This window comes from Salarias fasciatus, chromosome 20 (genome assembly GCF_902148845.1).
Source record: "Salarias fasciatus chromosome 20, fSalaFa1.1, whole genome shotgun sequence".
Lineage (NCBI taxonomy): Eukaryota > Metazoa > Chordata > Actinopteri > Blenniiformes > Blenniidae > Salarias > Salarias fasciatus.
The window spans coordinates 22,278,174-22,298,866 of record NC_043764.1 but is presented as its reverse complement, the minus strand read 5'-3'; the positions used below and the strand labels follow the sequence as shown (position 1 = coordinate 22,298,866).

At 44.1% G+C, this 20,693-nt stretch overlaps 2 protein-coding genes across 7 annotated transcripts in view; both read left to right on the top strand.

Annotated features, from left to right (window-relative positions):
• The first annotated feature begins 2,244 nt into the window (after positions 1-2,244).
• Positions 2,245-8,424, top strand: tspy (testis specific protein Y-linked). 4 transcript variants are annotated; one of them, XM_030119063.1, is made up of 8 exons: positions 2,245-3,632; positions 3,726-3,803; positions 3,898-4,009; positions 5,342-5,496; positions 5,963-6,039; positions 6,130-6,317; positions 6,598-6,645; positions 6,865-8,424. In XM_030119063.1, the coding sequence occupies exons 1-8, from the start codon at positions 2,679-2,681 to the stop codon at positions 6,927-6,929; spliced, it is 1,677 nt and encodes a 558-aa protein (XP_029974923.1). In that variant the 5' UTR covers positions 2,245-2,678; the 3' UTR covers positions 6,930-8,424. The 4 variants fall into 4 exon arrangements, with proteins under 4 accessions (XP_029974923.1, XP_029974922.1, XP_029974924.1 ...); XM_030119062.1 differs by having other exon boundaries at positions 3,898-4,000; positions 6,598-8,424; XM_030119064.1 differs by lacking the exon at positions 6,598-6,645.
• A 6,537-nt stretch (positions 8,425-14,961) lies between these two features.
• Positions 14,962-20,693, top strand: part of LOC115407718 (semaphorin-3F-like) — a 26,016-nt gene continuing 20,284 nt past the window's right edge. For 2 of the 3 annotated variants that reach the window (XM_030118173.1, XM_030118175.1), the window contains exons 1-2: positions 14,962-15,442; positions 17,233-17,369. In XM_030118173.1, the coding sequence (XP_029974033.1) occupies positions 17,258-17,369 (112 nt within the window). In that variant the 5' untranslated portion in view covers positions 14,962-15,442; positions 17,233-17,257. Of the gene's footprint in view, positions 15,443-15,492; positions 15,565-17,232; positions 17,370-20,693 lie in introns of those variants that run through there. The other variant, XM_030118174.1, reaches the window with a different exon arrangement.

Sequence of the window (20,693 nt, the reverse complement as noted above, 5' to 3'; positions counted from 1 at the left end):
TTCAGCTGCTGTTAAACGGATCCCAACATAAACATTTTATAATATAGGGATTTCCCACAGGAGAATATCCGAGACAGCAGTCGACACATAGAAGGAGGATTAGAAAGAAATCACCTTGATTTCTGTTATTTATATAAACCTTCCCAAGCAGAAAAGTGCTAAACATGCCACAGTTGACTTCCTGCAGATAATTAACATGTCACTCCTGCCAATTCCTGCAGCTGAAGCCTGCAGTCTGTAGCCATGTGTGAATAATTACTAATTTCCCTTTTCTTTATTTACACACAGGAGAGGGGTAATGAAAACTGTACAATGGTTAAACTCCACTGCTACATATTGTTAAGAATATTAAAAAGTTTAAAGCACAGTATTAGATACCAGTTGACAGCATTTATTTGCAGTGTTCAAAGAAAATATTCAGATTAATTTCCCAGTGTAAGATACCTACTCCTAAGCACACTTCTCAGTGTAGAACACTGGCTTGCAACAGCAATTTCCTCGAATAAAAACATATTGAAAAGGGGATCAAAACATTTGTCAGATCCCATTGTGAGCAGGTTCACAAGTGACTCATGATTTCAAAAGTATTGAAGTAAATTACTTGATCTGAATTGTGTCTCGGATCCAAGTTTCAATAAATTTGCAGTCTTGAAAACAAGTGTTTAAAATACTGCTTAATTATGGCAATGCAAACAATTGTATGTTGTTATTTCAACACCCGATAATACAGCAAAAATGTAAAAATGCAAAGTTGTTATTTCTGTATGGAGATTTTCTTCAAGACTGTATTGGTTTTGTATTTCCTGCACATGTGATTTACACATGACTACGCATGCTTATTAGTACCATCCATCTATCCATTCATCCATCCAGTGAACCTAAAGCACACACCATTATGTCACTGTGTGTGCTTGGGAGTCCTTGGATTAAGTATACTCTGAGAAATGTGCAATTCATTGCAACATTTCTGCCATTATTTTGATTTTAGAAACGTAAAGATATTCAGTTTTCCTGGAGATAATTTGTAAATATTAATTCCAGTTTATGTCATCATTTTTGAAGTACTGAACTGGCATACAACTTAATCATGCATTTGTTTCCATTTAAAAAGATTCTGGCTCCTCTTATTAGACGGCATGTAATGTTTCTGATCAAAAGCATATAGTGCAAGATGTTTCAGGCACCCTTCACTTCAGTCACCATAGGAAGAATGAAACCCGTTGACATCTGTAATCAGGTTGCATTTAATCTGATCCTTTGCTTTGTGTCATGTTGGATGTCTTATTTCAAGTGAAGTGCATTAAACATCTGATAATCTGAGGTCATCAGGTCATGAACAAATGGTAAACCCTGGAGAGGCTGCCTGTCCATCGCAAGGAAAATACATAAAGGACATCTCATTCGTTCATGTTTACACCGGGGAGCAAATTATAGTCACTTTTAGCCTCAGATGCGTTATTCATGGCCAATGGAAGAGTTCAGAGAAGATCTAAAAAGAGGAAACACATGTAAACTTTGCACAGAAAGGTACTTAATTCTGACTGCGAGGCAAAATGACTCAGCACAACACAACTGTGCGTGATTGGTAGTGCATAGATCAAAAGCTAACAATCCGTCATACATAAAGTACATCAGAAATGAACTGAAAATAAGCATCTACAAAGATGAAAGAAAGTCATTACAACATGGCAAACGCATCAATTCATGTTCACCATGTCCCGTGGGAGCAAATAACTGTAGCGTTCAGAAAGGGCTTGCACAGAGGAAAAGCAAGCAAAACTCCTGGCCTCCTAGCCAAACTCCAACCACAGACAATTAGCAGATAAATTATTAACCACTTCGTCAATGTACAACTACTTGCTATGTTCATTTATTCTTTTTTCTTAAATATGTGCAGTGCTATTTTCCTAAAATCAAATATGTAGTTATGTTACAAGAAACAGACTCCATTGTTTTTGTGTGATATACATTCAATATAAACACAGTATCTGGGAGCAACCCTACATCTGGCCTCTGGCATGTTAAGAAATAATTAAATCAGGAAAAAAAAAACAGTATACAGAAGGGTTAATTAACTCAGAGCGCGTTAAAACGTAATGCAGTTTACAGTGCCTCTTGTGAACAGTGTATCACGACGCCGCATCCAGCCGCCGCCGCAGGTACGTCACCGTGTAAACACACCCTTGACCCTGATTGGCTGAGACGTTTTAGCGCGGCGTGCCACAGCCAATCGGCGCATTGTTTTTCTATCACGTCGTTACACGGATAGTAAGCTAACGGATAATGCAAGCCTAAAACTAACACAAACAACGCGTATTGTTGGCTACGGGCGGCGCAGCGCGTGCAGGTTCGGCTGTTTGGCGCTACTCCTTCGTTATTGGGATTTACCTCCATACAATGCGACGCGCTCGTCACCACGAGGACACCGGGACTTGATAACGGAGGCTAGCTAGCGTTAGCATCAAGCGTGCTAATTTGTGGCGTTCCGCAAGGCCTCGGTGAAATACGAGAGTTGCTTCCTGCTGGGGCTCCATTGAGAATGTAGGTTGCACTTCGACTCGAGCACCAACACCACAAAGGTATATTTTAGAGCCAGTACATCCGCGCAGACGATTTGCATTTAGATTTATTTCGTTAAGAGCTCGCGGGCTACCTAGCGTGTTTGCTAGCTAGCTAGCATGAGTGAGCTGACGGACTGCAAACAGTCCGCTGACTCTGCATCGAGGAAACGGTGTCCAGCAGCCGAGCGGGATGAAGGCGGGATTCCGGCCAAGTCCGCAAAAGTGAGTGACGAGTCAGATGAAACGGGGGAAATTAGCAAAAACAGTGAAGCCGAGAGTAAGGAGGCGTCTGGGAGCGAGAGCGAGGCTAAAGAAGGCGAGAAGGTGACAGCAGCTGTTCTACAGGCGGACCGCGGTTCAGACAGCGCCGATGGCAGCAGCGCTCAGCCTGTCAACAGCTCCAGTGCTTCTGACGGGCCCGATGCTACCGACACGGACAAACCGCAGCCGTCGCATACGCAGAAATCTGCCAATGCAAAGGAGAAGGCAGCGGGCCCAGAGCAGCGTGTTCCTCCAACTCCCCTGGACCAGTCCGACTCTGCAGCCATAGCAGCTGCTGAAGCACTCGCCAGTCTGACAGGAGGAGATGGAGAAGACAGCCAAGAGACTCCTTGTTCATCTGAGAAGGCTAAGCACGGGAAACAGGGGAGCAAATTCAAGCAACGTGGGGGCCACCAGTCTGCAAGAGTAGGGTCCAAAACACAGGCTGCAGCTGCAGACAGCTCCACATCTGTGCACAGCACTGACAGAGAAGATGCAGACGACATGCCTGAAGCAGATGAAGGTGATGAGTCCGTGTCTGGATCTTCCTCCACACCGAGCTCCTCTTTCCCGTCAGACAATGAGGACAATGATGATGGGGAGTGTGCCATCGTCTCAGTAAAAATGGCCCCAGAGATGAGGCAGTCTGTGGCCCTGTTAGCACAAGTACAGATGAGACTGGAAGCTCTGGAGAAGAAAAGTGCCCGGCTTCACCAGCGGCTGGAGCTGAAGATCAGCCGCCAGCGACGTCCACATCTGGATCAGAGGAGCTCAATCACAAAAACCATCCCCGGCTTTTGGGTGACAGCTGTATCCTTTGGATGAAGAGTGTCACGTATCCCTTCTGTTTTTTTGTGTGTGTACAAAACTAAAACCGTTTATTCCTTAACTTTCACGTTTCAGCTGTTGAACCATCCTCATCTCTCAGCTCACATTGACGAGACTGACGAAGACGCTCTTAGTTACATGACAGATCTGGAGGTAAGGTGTTTCAATGCTTCCATGTGATTTTTTTTTGTCTTTTAACATGCACGTGGAGAAAGTAACCAAGCTTTTCTTTCACTCCTTTTACCAGATTGAATCTTTCAAGAATAACAAAATGGGCTACAGGATCCGCTTCCACTTCAGACGAAACCCTTATTTCCAGAACAACATCATCATGAAGGAGCTGCATCTTGGTATGGGAGGTAAAACATGTGGCACTGTGGTCATGGCTAATTAATAGATGTAGGATGTAGTAAGGTACAAATAGATTTTAAAGATTAGTACAATACATTGGCTTTCCACTATAGTTTGTTTTGCATTTGTGTGTTATGAGGGTTTGTGCCTTCATAATAACAGATATTTCAAGCTTAAAATTGATGGAATAACCACCAAAAATGATGTGCTCTGATGCACAAAAGCACGTGATAGGTTATAAGAAACAGTTACCACAGAGTAATAAGGGAGACCTGAAAAATAAATCATTGGTAGTGAAGAGTTTGGGGTCTGTGTCTAAGAGGTTCATTCTCATGCGATTTATTCATTGTTATGTTTTTCCTGCCACAGCCACCCCTGTCCAAAGCAGCTGCCTTATAACATGCTCATAAACTTGTCATAATAAAGTCCAGCTCAACTTTATCGCTGATAAATGCAGCAAGCCGAACATCGGGAATGACAGCTTTTATTCAGTTGAAATAAAAAAAGTAATACAAAATTTAATGTAATGTTTTATGAACTTTGATTTCGATTGAAAAACAATTTTCTTTTATGTTCTGCTAGAGGGATGCCATGTACCACAGTGTGACAATCAATAGGTTAACACATCCACAGATTGTCTAATTTCTCATGATCATCCGTCTTGATATCTGCTTAAGCATCAAAGCTGAGCTGGTACTGTATCGTGATTTGACTTTTAAATATGAGCTGTAGTCGTGATTCACTTATCAATCCAGCAAGAGAAGAAGTGTCACTGGCTGAATGCCTTGACTACTGTTATAATAGCAAATGAAACTGAGATTTGGAATTTCTAGTTATTAATCACCGACTGCACAAAAGTGACTTTTCTTCAATCTTACATACTGCACTTTTAATGTAATTTCATCCACGACAGTGACATTTACATAACCATCAAAGTCAGATAATTATCTGATGGAGATCACATTGCAATTTCCAAAATGTGATAATCGATAAACCCTGGTTTAATTATGTCAAAGCAGCTGAATCAGGTCAGCTGGACCTCGTGATCCAGTCGACCTGATGCACCGACCTGGACGAAGGAAAATTTACAGCAACAAGTTAATCATCAGGCTTCTTTAAGTTGGTGTGCACATTATGTGCATATTATAAGCTGTAACTCAGCGTATAATATGCAGCTGTGACAGAGTGAAATCGATGAGATTAAGATTTAGGCAGGTACATGTGCCTATAAACGGACCCAGTGTGAAGCATCGCCCTCGAATTGCATGGCTCAACCTGAGTAAAATGTTTCAGATTAAATTCTGGATGAAAGTGTGATGTCTGCTGCTCGTCCATCTCAGGCTCGCCGATGTCTTTCTCCAACCCCATCCTGTGGCACCGTGGACACAATCTGACGGCCCTCAGCGAACCCAGGAAGTCGTCGCGGGGCGTTTACGAGACTTTTTTCCACTGGTTCGGTGACCACAGCAACCCAGGACAAGATGATGTAGCGCAGGTACAGATGACAACACTGTTGTAACAGTCAGGATGACTTTGTGGTTTGTGACATTGTCAAAAAGAGAAAATAAAGTTTAGTTTCTTTAAAAATTCATTTGTAACCCACAAACCAGCCTCTTGGTGGCAGCAGTATTTTATTTTGGAGAATTAACACCCGTCACAGTGTGCAAGATGTTTCCTCAAAAGGGTTAAAATCTGAATGTTTTGCGGAGATTTTACTTATTGAATGAAAGATTGTGCCTGTTTCACAATGGTACCTCAAATAATTAGGACATATACAGTTGTTAGGGGAAGTAGGATGTTTTCTGCTCAGGTCACAGTCACAGCTGGTGAGGAATCTCAGACATTAGCATCATGTTAGCAGGAGTCTGCATTGAGCTTTGAAATCCTTTTGACAACATGGGGCTTCGAATCATTTTGACTCTAAATCCGTTCTAAAAAAAACCCTTTGTTTTTGTGTTCAGATACTGAAGGATGACCTGTACAGAGACCCACTCAGATACTACCTCACTCCTCTCTGGGAACCGAGGGAGAACGGCAGGTAAACCGCGTTAAATCGGTAGATTTCAGAGTGATTCCAGCCGTATGTCTAGTTTACCGAAAGGTGTGCCTCGTTTCTCTCCGCCTGCAGTAGTGGGACCGGGGCCAGAGCGGCCGACAACGGCAACGGAGACGACTGCGTGGTGATATCCGATTCCGATGACGAACCCGGCGACGAGACCGGCGAGGCTGAACAAGGCCAAAGCAGGGAGGAGGAAGAGGGGGATGAAGAGGAGGAGGACGACGAGGAAGAGGAGGCGGACCGAGCTCCAAGTGCAGGTTGGTGAAGAGATAAAAAGTGTCACATGCGTAGCAGGCCACCCCTTCCACATCCACATGGTGGATTTAGCTTGTTGCGAATAAACCGAATGTGCCCCTGCAGACGGGTTTCCTCTAAAACCTGCTACCAAATCATTCTCTCTGTGTCAAAATCCTGCATTTGCCGCCGCCGCCACCTCGATCTCTTAGCACCGAGTTCGCCGGGCCGTGTTGTAGCTGAAGTGTAAATGTCTGAGTAATGCGGGCTAAACTGAATAGACAAGAAATATGTCCTCCTCAGATGAGAGCCCAGAGGAGGAGGATGATGGTGGAGAAATTGTGATCGACGGTAAGACATCACTCTCAACAGCAAGTGCTACAAATGTGCCATTATTCCAGTTCAATCACGGGTGGTCAGGGAACCTCTGGGGTCTTCCTCTTATCCACACGTTCTGCTTCTGTTCCTTTTATTTGTGGATTCAGCTGGTTTATGGAGTGATTCTTTTTTTATTTTTATTTTTTGGGAGAGTTGAAACCATTCCTTGTAAGCTCACATCTGTTCGATTAGGCTCTGATGACAGCGACCAGGAGGAGGAAGAGGAAGAAGAGGAAGAGGAGGAGGAGGAGGTCTAAGAGGAAAGGAGGGATGTAAAGGACGCGGGACGCTGAAGAAGTCAAGTCACCATAGGGACCAGAGACGAGGAAGACGAAGAGGATGGTTAGCTGACGAAGACCGGCAGAACAAACGCGGAATTCTTCTTCCTGACGTTAGACATTCTTATGCACAGAATTTTTTGTTTCTTTTCTATCTAAAATACACAAAAACATTTAAAATCAGGGTTAAATGTAATGAAAAAGCCAAGGCAGCATGTTTCCCCTATTTTATACAGTCGGTACTGTGTGTTCTGATGTACTCTGATTTACCATTTGCCAAAAAATTATTATTTTTTTTTTGTTCCTGGGCAAAAACTGTCCATCAATCCTTCTGAGTGGTGTTCTTCCGGGTGATGGGAACACTGGGAGGGACGGAGAATAAACGGAAAAACCTGCATAAATGTAGGCGAGATTCTGATTGCTGCTCCTTTGTGGCATTAAAGGTATCGTTTCAAATTCATCCTTAAGATGAATAAACCCGAAGAGCTCTTATTAATAATAATATAAATATAATCATTATTAGTTGGCATTCCAAAGTTCCGAGGTTTAAAAAAAGAAAGCTAAATTTGATGACAGTACACTGCAGACGTTCGGAGTACTGAACCAAAATTTGTTCTCAGGGATGATCATGGTGGGATAGTTGTGATGCAAGAACTTCACTGACTTTGGAAGACATTTACACACTCTGGTTGTCGTCGGTTGTTTATAAAGAAACGTGTACTCTACTGTAGTAAATAGGAACCGTTCTTGTTTTAATAGCCTTCCTGTGTTTCCTCCTCCTGTCTTGTTCCACGCCAGCCTTCACACCCCTGCTATTGATCTGTAACCCATCTCCGATGTTTGAAATCATTGTGCAACTTGGTCACCTTTTTTCTGTGAATCTTACACTTTTGTAACACGCTCCGACAATAAATAGTGCTTTTTTTGTATTTTCTTTGTCTTTTAACTTAATTTGTTTGTTCTCGGAAAGATTGCTTTGCTTTTGTTGTTTTGTTTTGTTTTGTTTTTTCCGGATTTGTGTTCTCTTCTTCAGACTATTGTATTTATTATTATTATGTTAGTTTTCTATGCGTCCATCATGGCATGCCCGTGACCACGAAGCGTGCGGCAGGATGATTACTTACAAGACTGTAGAGGACATAATTTTGCTGTGCACAGTGTCGGTAAATGCTAAATTCACAGCGCCATCATTGGGTGCACTGTAATAAATCTAGTATTTGTATTTGCTTACTTTTCTTAGCAATGAACCTTGTAAATAATACTTGAGTGTTGTCTTTTGGACAAGGCAATACGTGTTTAATCCATGGATGAATTTATCGGATAATCTGGAGTTTTTTCATAAACATGTTCAGAAAGTTATATTTTGTGTGCTGTGTTTTATAGAACACTGTAGTTAGGGGGGAAAAAAAACTTGTTTTTGTTGCTTTAGTTGATTTGGTTTGCTGAAAAATAAATGTCCACCTTTTGACTCAGACCTAATAAAACGGCTGTTTGATTTTACTCTCTGAGGGTTTACATGATTGGTGAGCTTCACACACTCGGTTTACAAACATGCATCGGGTTCGTTCAGTCATGAGCTTGTGTATGTTGATTAGCGTTATGTAAATTCAAATAACATGCAGGATACTTCATATAAAATCACACAGTGTGTAAAAAATGCTGGGAAATTGAATCATCAATGAGAAACGATTTGATATTTTTATTTCTCTAATGATTCAAGCCTCTGGTAAGATTTATTATAATTATACTTCATGAATTTAAAAGCTACAGTGTGAAAAAAAACTGAAATATTACTTAAGATCCCATGTCATAATCATTTCAAACATTTAAAAAATTCTTTAAGCTTGAATTTTTTTAAATTTAGAAATTGCCATGTATTTTCCACTTGTGTGTTGTTGCTGAAAATGAAACATTGGAGAAAAAGTGGTTTATTTGTTTTTTTAAAGAAGGTGTTCGGTGGCAGCAGGAAAAATGTGAAGGTCAGGTAGATGCCCAGCATGAGATTTTAGCTTTGAAAAGAGTTTATTGTCAAACTAAATATTTTTATTTGTTCACAGTGGAACTGAAGTTGTGGAAGAAGAAATTTTGAAAATTTAAAAACATCCAACTTGCGTATCGACTCCACCTCCTGTTAGTAACAGGGGTGTGGAGGGCCATCCTCCAACACTTTATAAATGTCATTTGTAGACTAAAAGCATGTACATTTTATGGATTTTTATCATTTAGCGGTCCTCATTACAGCCTGAAACTGGTTTGATGACTGAGCTCGACCCTCCAGCTGACTGGCCTCAGATGAACTGGAAATCAGTGGAGTTTGGTCTGGAGGGAGATGAGAGACACCACAAGCACAACACAGCTGCGATCAAAGCAACCTGGACTTCTTGACACCTCAGCAATGCAGCAGACTCCTCATTTCCTCTTGGAATAATTCATACAGAAAGAGCTTGTGGGTGAATTAATGAAGTTTCACTTTTTCCATTAGAAATCTCTTTTTTACTGCTCCCTCTATATGTTCCCACACTTGGGTAATTTTAGGGATGCATATTACTAACCAATGAAACAGAGAGAAGCTTGTTTTATTTCCATTTCTGTGTAATAAATGCAACAACAACAGCAAATACTGAAACTGAATTTCCTCCAATTGGGGATAAATAGTTTCCTGAATGTTGAAATTCCAAACGGTATGTATCTGAAGAACGTGTCTAATTCCCTAATTAAACCAAATGGAAATAAAAAAAAACCAAACAAAAAGCATGAGTATTACAGAAGATAATTTGATAAAAATCAAGCAGGTAATTTAATTTTTATTTTAGCAGAAGTGAGATTTATTATCAGACACAGCCACGCGGTGGCAGTGTAGATCAATGTTTGCAGCCTCTGTCGGCCTGTGGCGTTGAGTTTTAGCCATGGTGGCATAAAGTATGTCATTAAAGTTGTTTAATCCCATTTTTAAAATTCTTTCGGATCTTCTATACTGAATAACAGCTCAATGAAACTTGAACTGTCAGAGACACGAAGGTCCCACACAGTCAATGAACACGTGACTTATATAAGTAGTTCTGTTGCATTGGACTGAGACATGTAATCATTTAATAGGAGAATCAAACCAAAGAGGAAGAGATACAGCTGTTCTTTAATGTTTTCCCTCTTTGATGTGTCGGCTGTAGGTGATATCACTGACATTTTGAACGCAGCACTGCAAATAGCCCCGGGCAAGACATTTTTGGACAGGCCCAGACAAAGGAGCAGCAGCGCTGCTGCAGCGGTACACTTAAACCCTTGATTCCACTTTTAATGCACAGCTATAAATATTCCACGAGCGAAAACCTGTCCTGCTGCGGGCCCAGCAGCACCCGGGGTATGCGGTCCAGGATGGGCATATACTATTAATACTGATGATGAAACGCATTATGTCCCTTGAAGTGATCCCATGTGAAACACGGTGTTTGCCTCCTCTTTGAAGCGAGCTTCGCTCGGCCCACCTCAGAGCACAACATGTTTGTATGACTATGAATTAATAATGGGGTTTGGTTCCTACAATATTGATTGTGACAAACTAAGTACAGATTGCAGGACAGGAAAAGCGTCGTCGGGCGGCTTTGCGGTCTGACGCTTTGTCTGTGAAGCCTTTGTTATGTGTAGGGTCGGCGAGATCCTAAATGGATCCTCGCATGTAAACTACACTCCCCGGGGTTGAGCCCCGTGTTGCCACTGTACACAAATCATCCTGTCGTGCCGCTTCATGCTCCTCGGCTCTCAGCGGCTCTGTGGAATCTCGGCGCGACTTAACGGGAGCCTGAAAAATGAAAAGACACTCAGGAGCTAATTCTTCACCTGTGTGATTGATGGAGGAAAAGGCCTTTTTTTTTTTCTTCCTCCAGTAAAGTACACAACAAAAGGTGCTGGAGCTGCTCTGCAAGGCTCATCTATAGTGCATAATGGGAGAGGTTGAGGGAGGGCCCCCTGAATACCAACTACCTGTGTATGAACCTGCACACGCTCTTGTTTTGTGGAATCACTGCATTCTTTCATGCACCTTTACGCTTTAATGGACGTAAAGTCTATTTTTTTGCAGGTTTTTTTTTTTTCTTCTTCTTCTTGCGTGCGTGATTGTCTGCTTGTCAGCTAATCAAGATGAAGCGCAGCATTTGAACTGTGCAGAAGGGGACGACGGTGAAGGATGAGAGGAGGGAATAGACTGAGTGTGATTGAGGGAAATGGATGAGTGCGGTGATAAGCGGCGCTGCCCGGGCCCTGACAGACACACACAGCAGATGGATGACTCTTATCTGGGAGATCACAGAGTGCACACTCACGCCTAGGCCCAGTTACAGAGAGAGCCACGATCACACCAGACAGATGAATAGGCCTAACCCCCACAATCTCACTGCACATACTGTAGACACGCGCACATACGTGCACGCGCACACCTACACACACACACACACACACACAGTCCTTGACAGAATGAACAGATTGCGGCTCCTGTGTTACCTTCGTGTCTTTGACATTGAAATTCACCTGGAGTCTGGTGTCTCAAGGATGTGTGCGAACAGAGCAAGGGTGTGGACCCAGATAAGAGAAATCAATTTAGTTTTAATTCAAGCTGAAGAGAGGAGCGTGCATCTCTGCAGGCGCACGCTGGATACATGTATGTCGTCGGTGTACAGATTTTACGGATTCCTCTGCCAAAGGGAGAGCCACATGCGCTCCATTCTCACTTTTTTTTCTTTTTTTTTTTTTTGGAGCATGACACATTTTGTTTCACTGACTCTCTGAGCACAAACAATGTCTGTCATTAGGTTAAGAAGGAGCTCAAGTGATACATACTCAAAGCAAACAGCCCTTCTGGTCGTCGCTCCGCAGAAACCCTTAACCATTAGCCGGTGATTACAGCATGTTTTTTGAAGGGCTGTTGACAGATCTACCTTTTTAAAACACGAGGACTGTACTTTCACTCATCCGCCAAACATCCTCACTATCCTCTTTTCATGTACAGCGACCCTCCCTCCCTCCTTCCTCTCCCTCCCTTCCCCAAAAAAACACACCCCTTGTTATTTGGAAAGAGCTCTGCTTCAACAGCTGTTGATACTCCCAGCTGCATTTTATAACAAGGAAGAGTGCCAGTCTTGTCTTCAAGGCAGATGGCGGCTGGCCGGCCCGGTGAACACGTGGCATGTTGGACGACTGCAGACGCCACTTCGTCTTCCTCTCCTTCTTCTTCTTGGGGAGGCTGCCGTCGACAGCACGCCCGTTCGTAGCTGTGTTGGCCGTTGAAACGGTCCCCTCACCTCCAGTGGGCAGGCCGCGGCTGGAATGTGCGCCACGTAAGCGCCCTTCATGTCGAAGATGTTTTCCGACCTGCTCTCCTTTGATAATCACCGGTGTGTGAAGTTCATGGATGTCACACAGCACCTGTTCCCTTTATCTCGCGATTTGGTGTTTACATTTTTTTCATGACCAGTGGGATAATAATTAGAAGGCTTGCGCCGCGTATGCCAGGGATGCGGCGGAGCTCGAATGTGGGAGAAGATGGCTGGAATAAATATCGCACCCCTATTTTCTCTGCTCTATAATTTCCGCTCAGGTTATTGTCGTCCGCTTCAGTTTGCGCCGGCGATGCCCTGGATATGCCTCCAAGTCGCAGGCATGTTCAAACAGTCAATAGACGGCATGAGAAGGAACGTCGGTGGGTCAAATGATGGGTTGTTTTTCCTCGAGGGGACAACACTCGGCCCCTGGTGCCGCCCTGATTGATGCGTCTGAGGGCCCCGGATCCATCCGGTGCAGGGATGAATGTCTACCTCATGTTTTCACATTACACCCATTAGACCAGCAGGTCCTCTTGACACCGCCTCGTGAGGATCAGAAAAACATCCAGGGCCGGTTTCCAATCCGTGTCATCGGTCGGCACGGTACGAAATCCATCATGTGGGACGTAACAGCCCTCTTCTGCTCCCGTTTCCTTCTCCTCGCAGTCACGTACACAGAGCGAAAACACCGCGGGCGAAGAGCTTTCGCCATCGTTCAGGCTGGAGCGGCAAAACGATGGTTAGATAAGGCGGGAGGGGGACGACGGAGCCAGCGATACGGATGACGTTAGTGGGTGCTTGTGAGGCGGCGAGGGCCGGTCAGTGTTCTGGCGTCCATGGCCAAAGTTGAGAGCACACGGAAACCTGAACTCGGCACACACTCCTGACTCACTTCCTCGGCTGGAAACGGAGGGATGCCTCCTGTGGGGCGGGAAACAAAGACTCCCTTCCCAGACACATTTTGACACACCGTCTCTCGCAGACCACATCTGGCTGATGCCCAGCCTCACAGGTCCTGATGATTCAAACCCCAGAATGTTTGTTAAGCATAAAACAGTTGGAGCTGAAGCTGCGTGGGGTTTGCCGGTTCTGCCCTGCTCCGTGACCTTTTACACAGTGACACACCGCATTGCCTCATGTGTTTATTTTATTTTACTGTCCTACAGGGCCGAACACATTCACCCTCTGCCTTTGTGCCTTCGATGCGCCACACTGCGTCAGAGCCATCCACAAAGCCGGTAATGAAGAGACACACTCTAAAAGCAGCTTTAATTTCCAGCCCGGGACTCTGTTAATGGGATGGATATCCTTTACATCCACTCCCCCCCGCTCCTGGTTGCTTTGTCACTGTTGTCAGGAGCGCCGGAGTCGTCCACGGAGGAATCCCAGGAATCTTTTTTGACCGACCTGACTCTGGCGTGGAGCTGAAGAGCGATGGTGACATGGCTCCTCCGTGTGTGATAGTAAATTTCTGTTTGACACTTTGTTTTATTTGTTTCTTTGATTCACACAAAAATCCATCTGCGGTGTTAACACTGGAGCTGCTTTGGTGTGTGTGTGTCATTGTGTGTGTGTCAGAGGGGTGCGCAGCCTCCATTTTTCTAATAATCATTCATGAGCTTTTTGTTTTCTAAAAATATACACTAGTTTTTCCTCTTTTCCCCACAAAGTCCTCCCATTGGTGTCATGAACAAAAGTCCGGTTTTCGTCACTTCTTCCTCACTCGCTGTCAGAGGAGGAAAGACGACAGGAAATCCACACCGGGCCGGAAATGCATCAAAGGATGTGTGAATTCAGAGTAATGCTGGTGTTACCTTTAGTCAGTGAAAAAGTTTAGTGAAAAAATAATGCCAAAGCTAACAGCTGCTGTGGAAGCAGGAAAGAGAGAAGGAGGGAGAGACAGCAGCTCTGAAGCTCGACAAGTTCTCTCATGTAAACTTAGGAGTAATGTTGAAATCTGTAATTCTTACAATGTCAACAATTTCATAAGAGTAACCGGCTCCGAGCAGGAGAGGAAAGAAAGACTGAGCTCTAACACCGCGCCACAAAGGTGTGGGTATTTCAAATGCTACTTATTGTCTTACTTATTTCATGTGGCTGTCTTGAAGACTGTGGTACAAATGAGACAATCCCTTTAAAAAAGAAGTTAAATGAAATAGTAACTGTTAAGACAATGATTTAATAAATTGTGTAAATGGTACTTAAATATGAGTAAAATTACATCCCAAACAAAAATAAGAAAGCCCAAGTTACTACTTGATTACAGTAGTGTGAGTATTTAATTAGTGACCAAGTTTTAAGCAGCTCCCTTTGATAGATGACCGAGATAGGACGCAACGCATTCCCAGGGCTTTTCATCCCGAAATATCAATTTCATTTAATAGCAAATTTCAGGCCCTTCATCACGTCTAACGACAGCCTCTGGCCCTCCCGATGCCTGAGAAAATCCTTCAAACCGTCGCTCCTCGTGTAATTACCACAGTGCGTCTAAAGAATTCCTCCTCAATAAGCCTTTGCCAGAGAGGGAAAACGATCGGATTGCCGCGGAGTTAACAGTTGACAGTGGAGTGGAGCGGTGTGCTCAACTCACCGGCACTGACGGGGTTAATCATACCCATATGGTGTACCAAGAGGTTTGGTCCAATGCTGCTGTGGGCCAACAGGAGAGGGAAGGCTGGGTGGGGGCAGAACAGAAGGGAGAGGACAGCAGGGCAGACACTCTCCCTCCCAACACCTGCACCTGGTGCCTTGATTCCACCACCCCCTAAAGAACTCCCCTCGCCGGATCAATGGAGCTGCATTTGAACGCACCTCGCTGATTGTTGCTGCGTACAAAACTTTTATTTCGAGAAAGAGTGGATTAAGCGATTCCAAGGATCTCTATATTTGTGCTCTTTTTAAGAGAGAGGGAGAGAGAGAGAAAAGGTTGCCTGGAAGGCAGATTAATAGCGACTGATTAGAATTCTTTCCCCCCACCTTTTCTCCTTGTTCTTCTCACGAGGAATTTGCGAACGGATTGTTTCAGTGCGCGCGCAGAGCTGCTGCTGCTGCTGCTGAGGGAGATTTTTCCAGTCCGGAGCTTCGAGGCGCACAACGCGGGGAATGCAGCGGTAACACATCCCGCAAGTTTGGGAGCTCAGAGGCACGACGCAGCGATCCAGAAAGAGGCGGAAAGCAAAGGTAGGACCTTTAACTTCTCCCCGGTTTAACTTTTAACTCGCGCCTGGTTACTCTGTAGCGCGGCGGATGACCGGGAGTGCGCACATTTGTGCGGTTCCTATTTCTGGATGTTGAGTTCACAGGTAAGCGCGCGCCGCTTCTCCGGGAGGACAAGGTTACTGAAATCCTGTAATTATTTTTTTTCTTCCCTTTTTTTTTTTTTTTTTTAAGGAAAGCCATATATTATTACAGCAGAACTTTAATCTTCTCAGCCGTTCCCACCCAGCTCTGGAAAGCTGTGGTACAAACGCCACGGAATCGGGCCATCACGCTCTCCACGCGTAAAATAACGCTTCAGTAATATTGCAAAGATTGATGAGTTAAAGATATTTCACCAGAAATACCAACCACTTGTCTGTTTTTTTCCCCCAGTATGTATGCCTAAATGAAAAGAGAAGTAATTTTCAGTCATTTTACATTCAGCCTTTAGACATAATCTGTAATCACACTGCCAGTGCTCGAGTGATTTATTATTGTTAATGAACAAATAACACCTGTTTTTGTAAGATCTGTCTGTTTATGTGTGAGATTTTTTTTATTTTTACAGTTCTCTTTTATTACCTCATTTGAGGTTCCAATTTTCTGTTCATGGCATTAAAGAAAACGTCTCCTCCCTATTTTGATGTATTTTTAGCTGTTAATTTGCTGTTTTTTTTGTTGGGAGGGGGATAGAAATCAGGCTCCCCTGGTGATCAGACATGGCATCTGTGATGATGCCAAGGAGGCTGAGAGATATCACCATTATAGCTCTTCCTTTAAATGTCTCAATGTTCACGAATCCACTGATTTCTGTAACATCATTAATTAATGGGAGCATGTTGTTTAAAGTCAAGTGTAGTTTATAAGTTAAATGAGGAAAAAAAAACAGTCTACAATTTGTGGGATCGCACACACACACACACGCCCCCTTTATTTTCCACCATGAATCACTCTCTCTAAAAGCACTCATTTTCAGGCTTGTACCTTGTGCCCCGGAGACCTCTGCTACACGGACGCCATGAGAAAAAGAAAAGCCCGTGGGATAGCTTATAGCCCGGGCAAAGCACACCTTCAGGGAGACAATTTAATGGATGTTATGGACTCAGCTTTTAGTATTCATAATTTATATGGGATCCTCTCCAGCAAAGTGCAGATGCATAATGAATGCCTGAGTTAAGGTCTAACAGTTAGACGACGTTTCAACACCCCTAAACTGTCAGAAATTGTTTCAGCGAGGACTACCTGTTTCTTTGAAGTGTCGTGTATTTCACTCGTCAACTTCTGAGAGTCCGTCGACGTGCTTTGTTGAAAGAAAGAAGGAGAGCCAAGAGGGAATCATTGATGGGCATCTTTGGTATATTATTCCCCTTCTTTATGCCGCTTTCCAAGAAAAAAAAAAAACGTGAGCGAAATCTATGCATAAGAAAGCGGATCGTGTTTAGTGAGACGAACAAGATGAAGATGCCAGACTTTTTCCAAAGAGTCTGTGCTTGGAAGTGCTGTTATACAGGCTCAACACATACCCCACTGCGTTTACACTTTAAATAAATAATAGGGCTGTCATACTTTCCAGAGCAGGTGTGAAGATTTGGACGTTGTTCTCTCCTGCTAAACTATACGTCCTGTCTCGGAAGGCTGCAGGCCAAACTTCTGATCACAGAGATCAGAGAGAGTGAGGGAGAGTGTGTATCTGTCCGTCCTTCTTTTCTGTCTCATATTTCTCATGGGGCACTCTATAATAATAGTTCATTCCTCTTTCTTCTTTCGTCCAGATTTAGATCTCTGTGGGCTACCTGCATGACGGTTACCATGACAGCATCTGGAGCCCGACTCCTCCTGTTGGCCTTGTGTGTTTACAGAGGCTGGGGCCTGCAGCAGTCAGCGCCCAGGGTTCGCCTCTCCTTCAAAGGTGAGTTCATCAGTTAGTGGCAATTACAGCTCAGCGATTCGACCATCTCCTTTATAAAGTTTCGCACTTCGCACACAGAAAGGTCTTACAATGGTCAGCTGAATGAATGTTGGGACATCTTTCATGCTTCTGTCACAAGGATGACCCTCACCCAAAATGTGTGAATAAGGAGGCGTTTGAAAAAGAGAGACGTGAAACAGCAGATGTTTAGATAAGAGGCTTTAAGAGAGACAGCAGCTCTGCAGCTCACCCGTTTTTCTTATGTATGTTGAAAGTGAGTAGAAGTCCAGTTGAAACTTATGTGATTCTTAGTGCATAACCAATTTCATATTGGTTCTGTACTTTATGGACTATTAGCCATACTTATTTTAGTTGTATCACTGGTCATGCAACAAACCGGCTTATATGTTTGTCAATGCGGAAACATGCATACCAACCAACACCACGAGATTCCACTGTATCACAACAGAATGCTGGTATAGTGCCACTGAATAACCTCCAATACTGGCGTTTTTCACTGAAGGTCACAAGGTCACCGAGAAGGAAAAGCAATACAGCAATTTTTAAAGTGAAAATTGTAAATGAAGAAGAATAAAGAGTTCGGGGTGTCAGAGAAACCTGCGAGGGATTGGAGAAAAGCAAAGAAACAGTTAATAAACCGTACAGAATGCAGAGAAAGCTAATGGTGGACTGAAAACACAGCGGCCAGAGCCGAGGAACAAATCCTCAGATGCTTCTGACAACAGCTGCTGGGCGAGGATTATGGGTAGTACTTTCATGTCAATGCATCTTTTGCACCAGTGCGGTTTGTATATGCATTTTTCGTCTTTGTTTTTATTAAGAGACGAGACTTATACTCAAGTGCAACATGTAGTCCAGAAAATATGGTAATCGGTCACTGGCAGGGTGGAAAGACGACTGAGAACCTGTTGTCGCGTAAAATTATGATTTCATTGCTTCATTAATGCATCTCTGTATGTAAAGTCGCAAAAACTTTTTAACCATTCAGTTTGGATGTTTGACCCATGTACATGCACACTTCTATGTGCTCGATGTGAATTGTGTTTAAGTATGAGTAATAGTAACATATTGACAGAACGTTCATAAAACTAGAAGTTCGATGAAAGGCTAAAGAAACATACCTTAGATTCAGTGATACAAGAATTTGTGTTTTCTTAATTTCTCTCTTGTTTTTTTTTTCTTCTTCCTTTTTTCTTCCTAATCGCTAAAACTGTTGACGTGAGTGTACCTACAGTTATTCCCAACACTGGGTTTCATTTGGATGAACTAAAACTCCTTTGACAGCGGAGATTATCGTAATCGTTTATGTTATTTGTTTGGTTTTGCACTAAGTCGCTCACGCTCGCGCCCCAGCCTGCGGTTATGTTTCCTTTCCATACATATGTAAGGAGCACATTTCCTGCCGCATGTCAAACAGCGCGACGCTGAAAACAAAAGGTGGATGTTACGTGTTGGTTGGATACTGCTTTGTGCCCTTCGACCAAGTTTCTCCCCACGCCCTAAAGCCCACACGCACCATAGTCTGACCTGTCAGTAGGTCTGTGTTGGTTGAGGTCTGACAGCGCGACACGAGGAGGAAACACCTGAAACCTGATCACAGGAGCTAAATGGCATTTAGGAGCGATTATGTTTTTGCCCTGAGGTGTAAATTTAAGATGGGATCTACAGCTTTTGGTTTTGGGATTTTCCCATGTCTGCCGCCTGTGAACATGAAAACTGTTAATAGTAGAGATTCATGTTACAAATATGTGGAGGACACCTTTGATCCAAACAATTGGGGATGATTATAGTCGTTTCTCCATCCCTCTCATGTTGTCGCTTCAATTTGAGGCCCGGGCTGCGCTCGGAGACGCATGTCACACGCCGAGGACGCGTAGGTGAGAATTAGAGGTGTGAATCAGATTTGGAACATTCCCGAGAGCTTTCATGAGCCGCGGAGATAAAAACGCTCGAGTTGCAGGTCAGGCCCAGGCTAGCTGCTGAAATGTTTGTTGCCTTTTATCGTTTCGCAGCGCCGGGATTCTGGAGGTGATTTTGCTCGATTTCAAGCAAAACCATCTGAAGCAGATTAGATGTGAGCCGAGCATGTGATCTGCGGTCGACAGGAACTGGCGGCTCGAGCCTCCATGCAGCTCAGCTCCAAGTGAAACTGATTTTTCAGCGCACAAAACATCTGTCTGCGTGCTTTTTTTGCGTACGAGACACTTCCATTTAAAAGGCTTGAGTGGGTAATTGCTCAGCATTTTTTATGTGACCTTTAACACTAATCCCCTCGCAGTAAACAGCTTATGTGTGTATTTTGCTGCAAGGAGAATTAAAAAGTAACAATCTGACTAATTACACAAGCTTGGTCTTGATCCTGATCCTTTACAAATGAAAGAATTTACATCTGCGCTGAACTCGTCGTGACAGATTCGTGCACGGGAGCTGGTGGAGAGTTCAGGGCAGCTGAATTTTTAAACTGGGAGTTAAAGGACTCGCAGACGAGGCCGCGGCTGCGCTCAGACCTCCGTCACCCTTCCCCCCACTCTAATACCAAACCAAAAGGGAGAAAAGTTGGATTTACTCTCCCGACTGTTTTTCTGCCACTCCGAGGATTTATTGTTCATTGTTTGTGACAGCGAGTCTCTTTGTTCCCGGAGGCGCCTGTGGAGGAGGTTTTCGGGGCGGCTGGAGGACATGTGACTCCTCTGAAGGGGCGAGCCGCTCCGGGGTACAGCAGGCCCGCAGGGGACAGCGACCCTGTGCTGTTTCCTCCGCCGCGTCGCTTCCATCCACTTGAAAGCGTCTCATTTGACAGAATTAGTCAGCATTGCTAGAGAGCAAAACTGCAGCGGTGTAATTGAAGCCATGTTTCAGATGCTCGTGCCCTCACGATGCTGTCACCGGCGCGTTCATTCTGTGGATGAGTCTGGGACTAAATGGCAGCAGTCATTAGTGCCTTGGTGACAATATGTTGTCGAGTTGTAATCGGAGAAGTCGTAGTGGCCCAGCTGTACTTGAATTGTGTGTCCTTCCCAGTGTTTCCCTATCAGTGTCAGTATGTTGTTAGGGGATAAGTGTTTGCTGAATGTTTACCAGATGATGGCAGGACATTGTTTGCTATTTTCGGAGAATGGAGACATGTATAGGGGTGTGGCGTTTCCACATTTAGCCTCTTCTGTGAATTGACGATGGCCCAGTGGAGCCTGCCCCGGTGGCTTGTTATCTTTTGTTTACCTCTCGGAAACGGAACCGGGCCTCGGCCCATCTCGGAGGCTCCGTCCCGCGTCGGCCGGAGATCCGATTACGCCGCGTATTTTT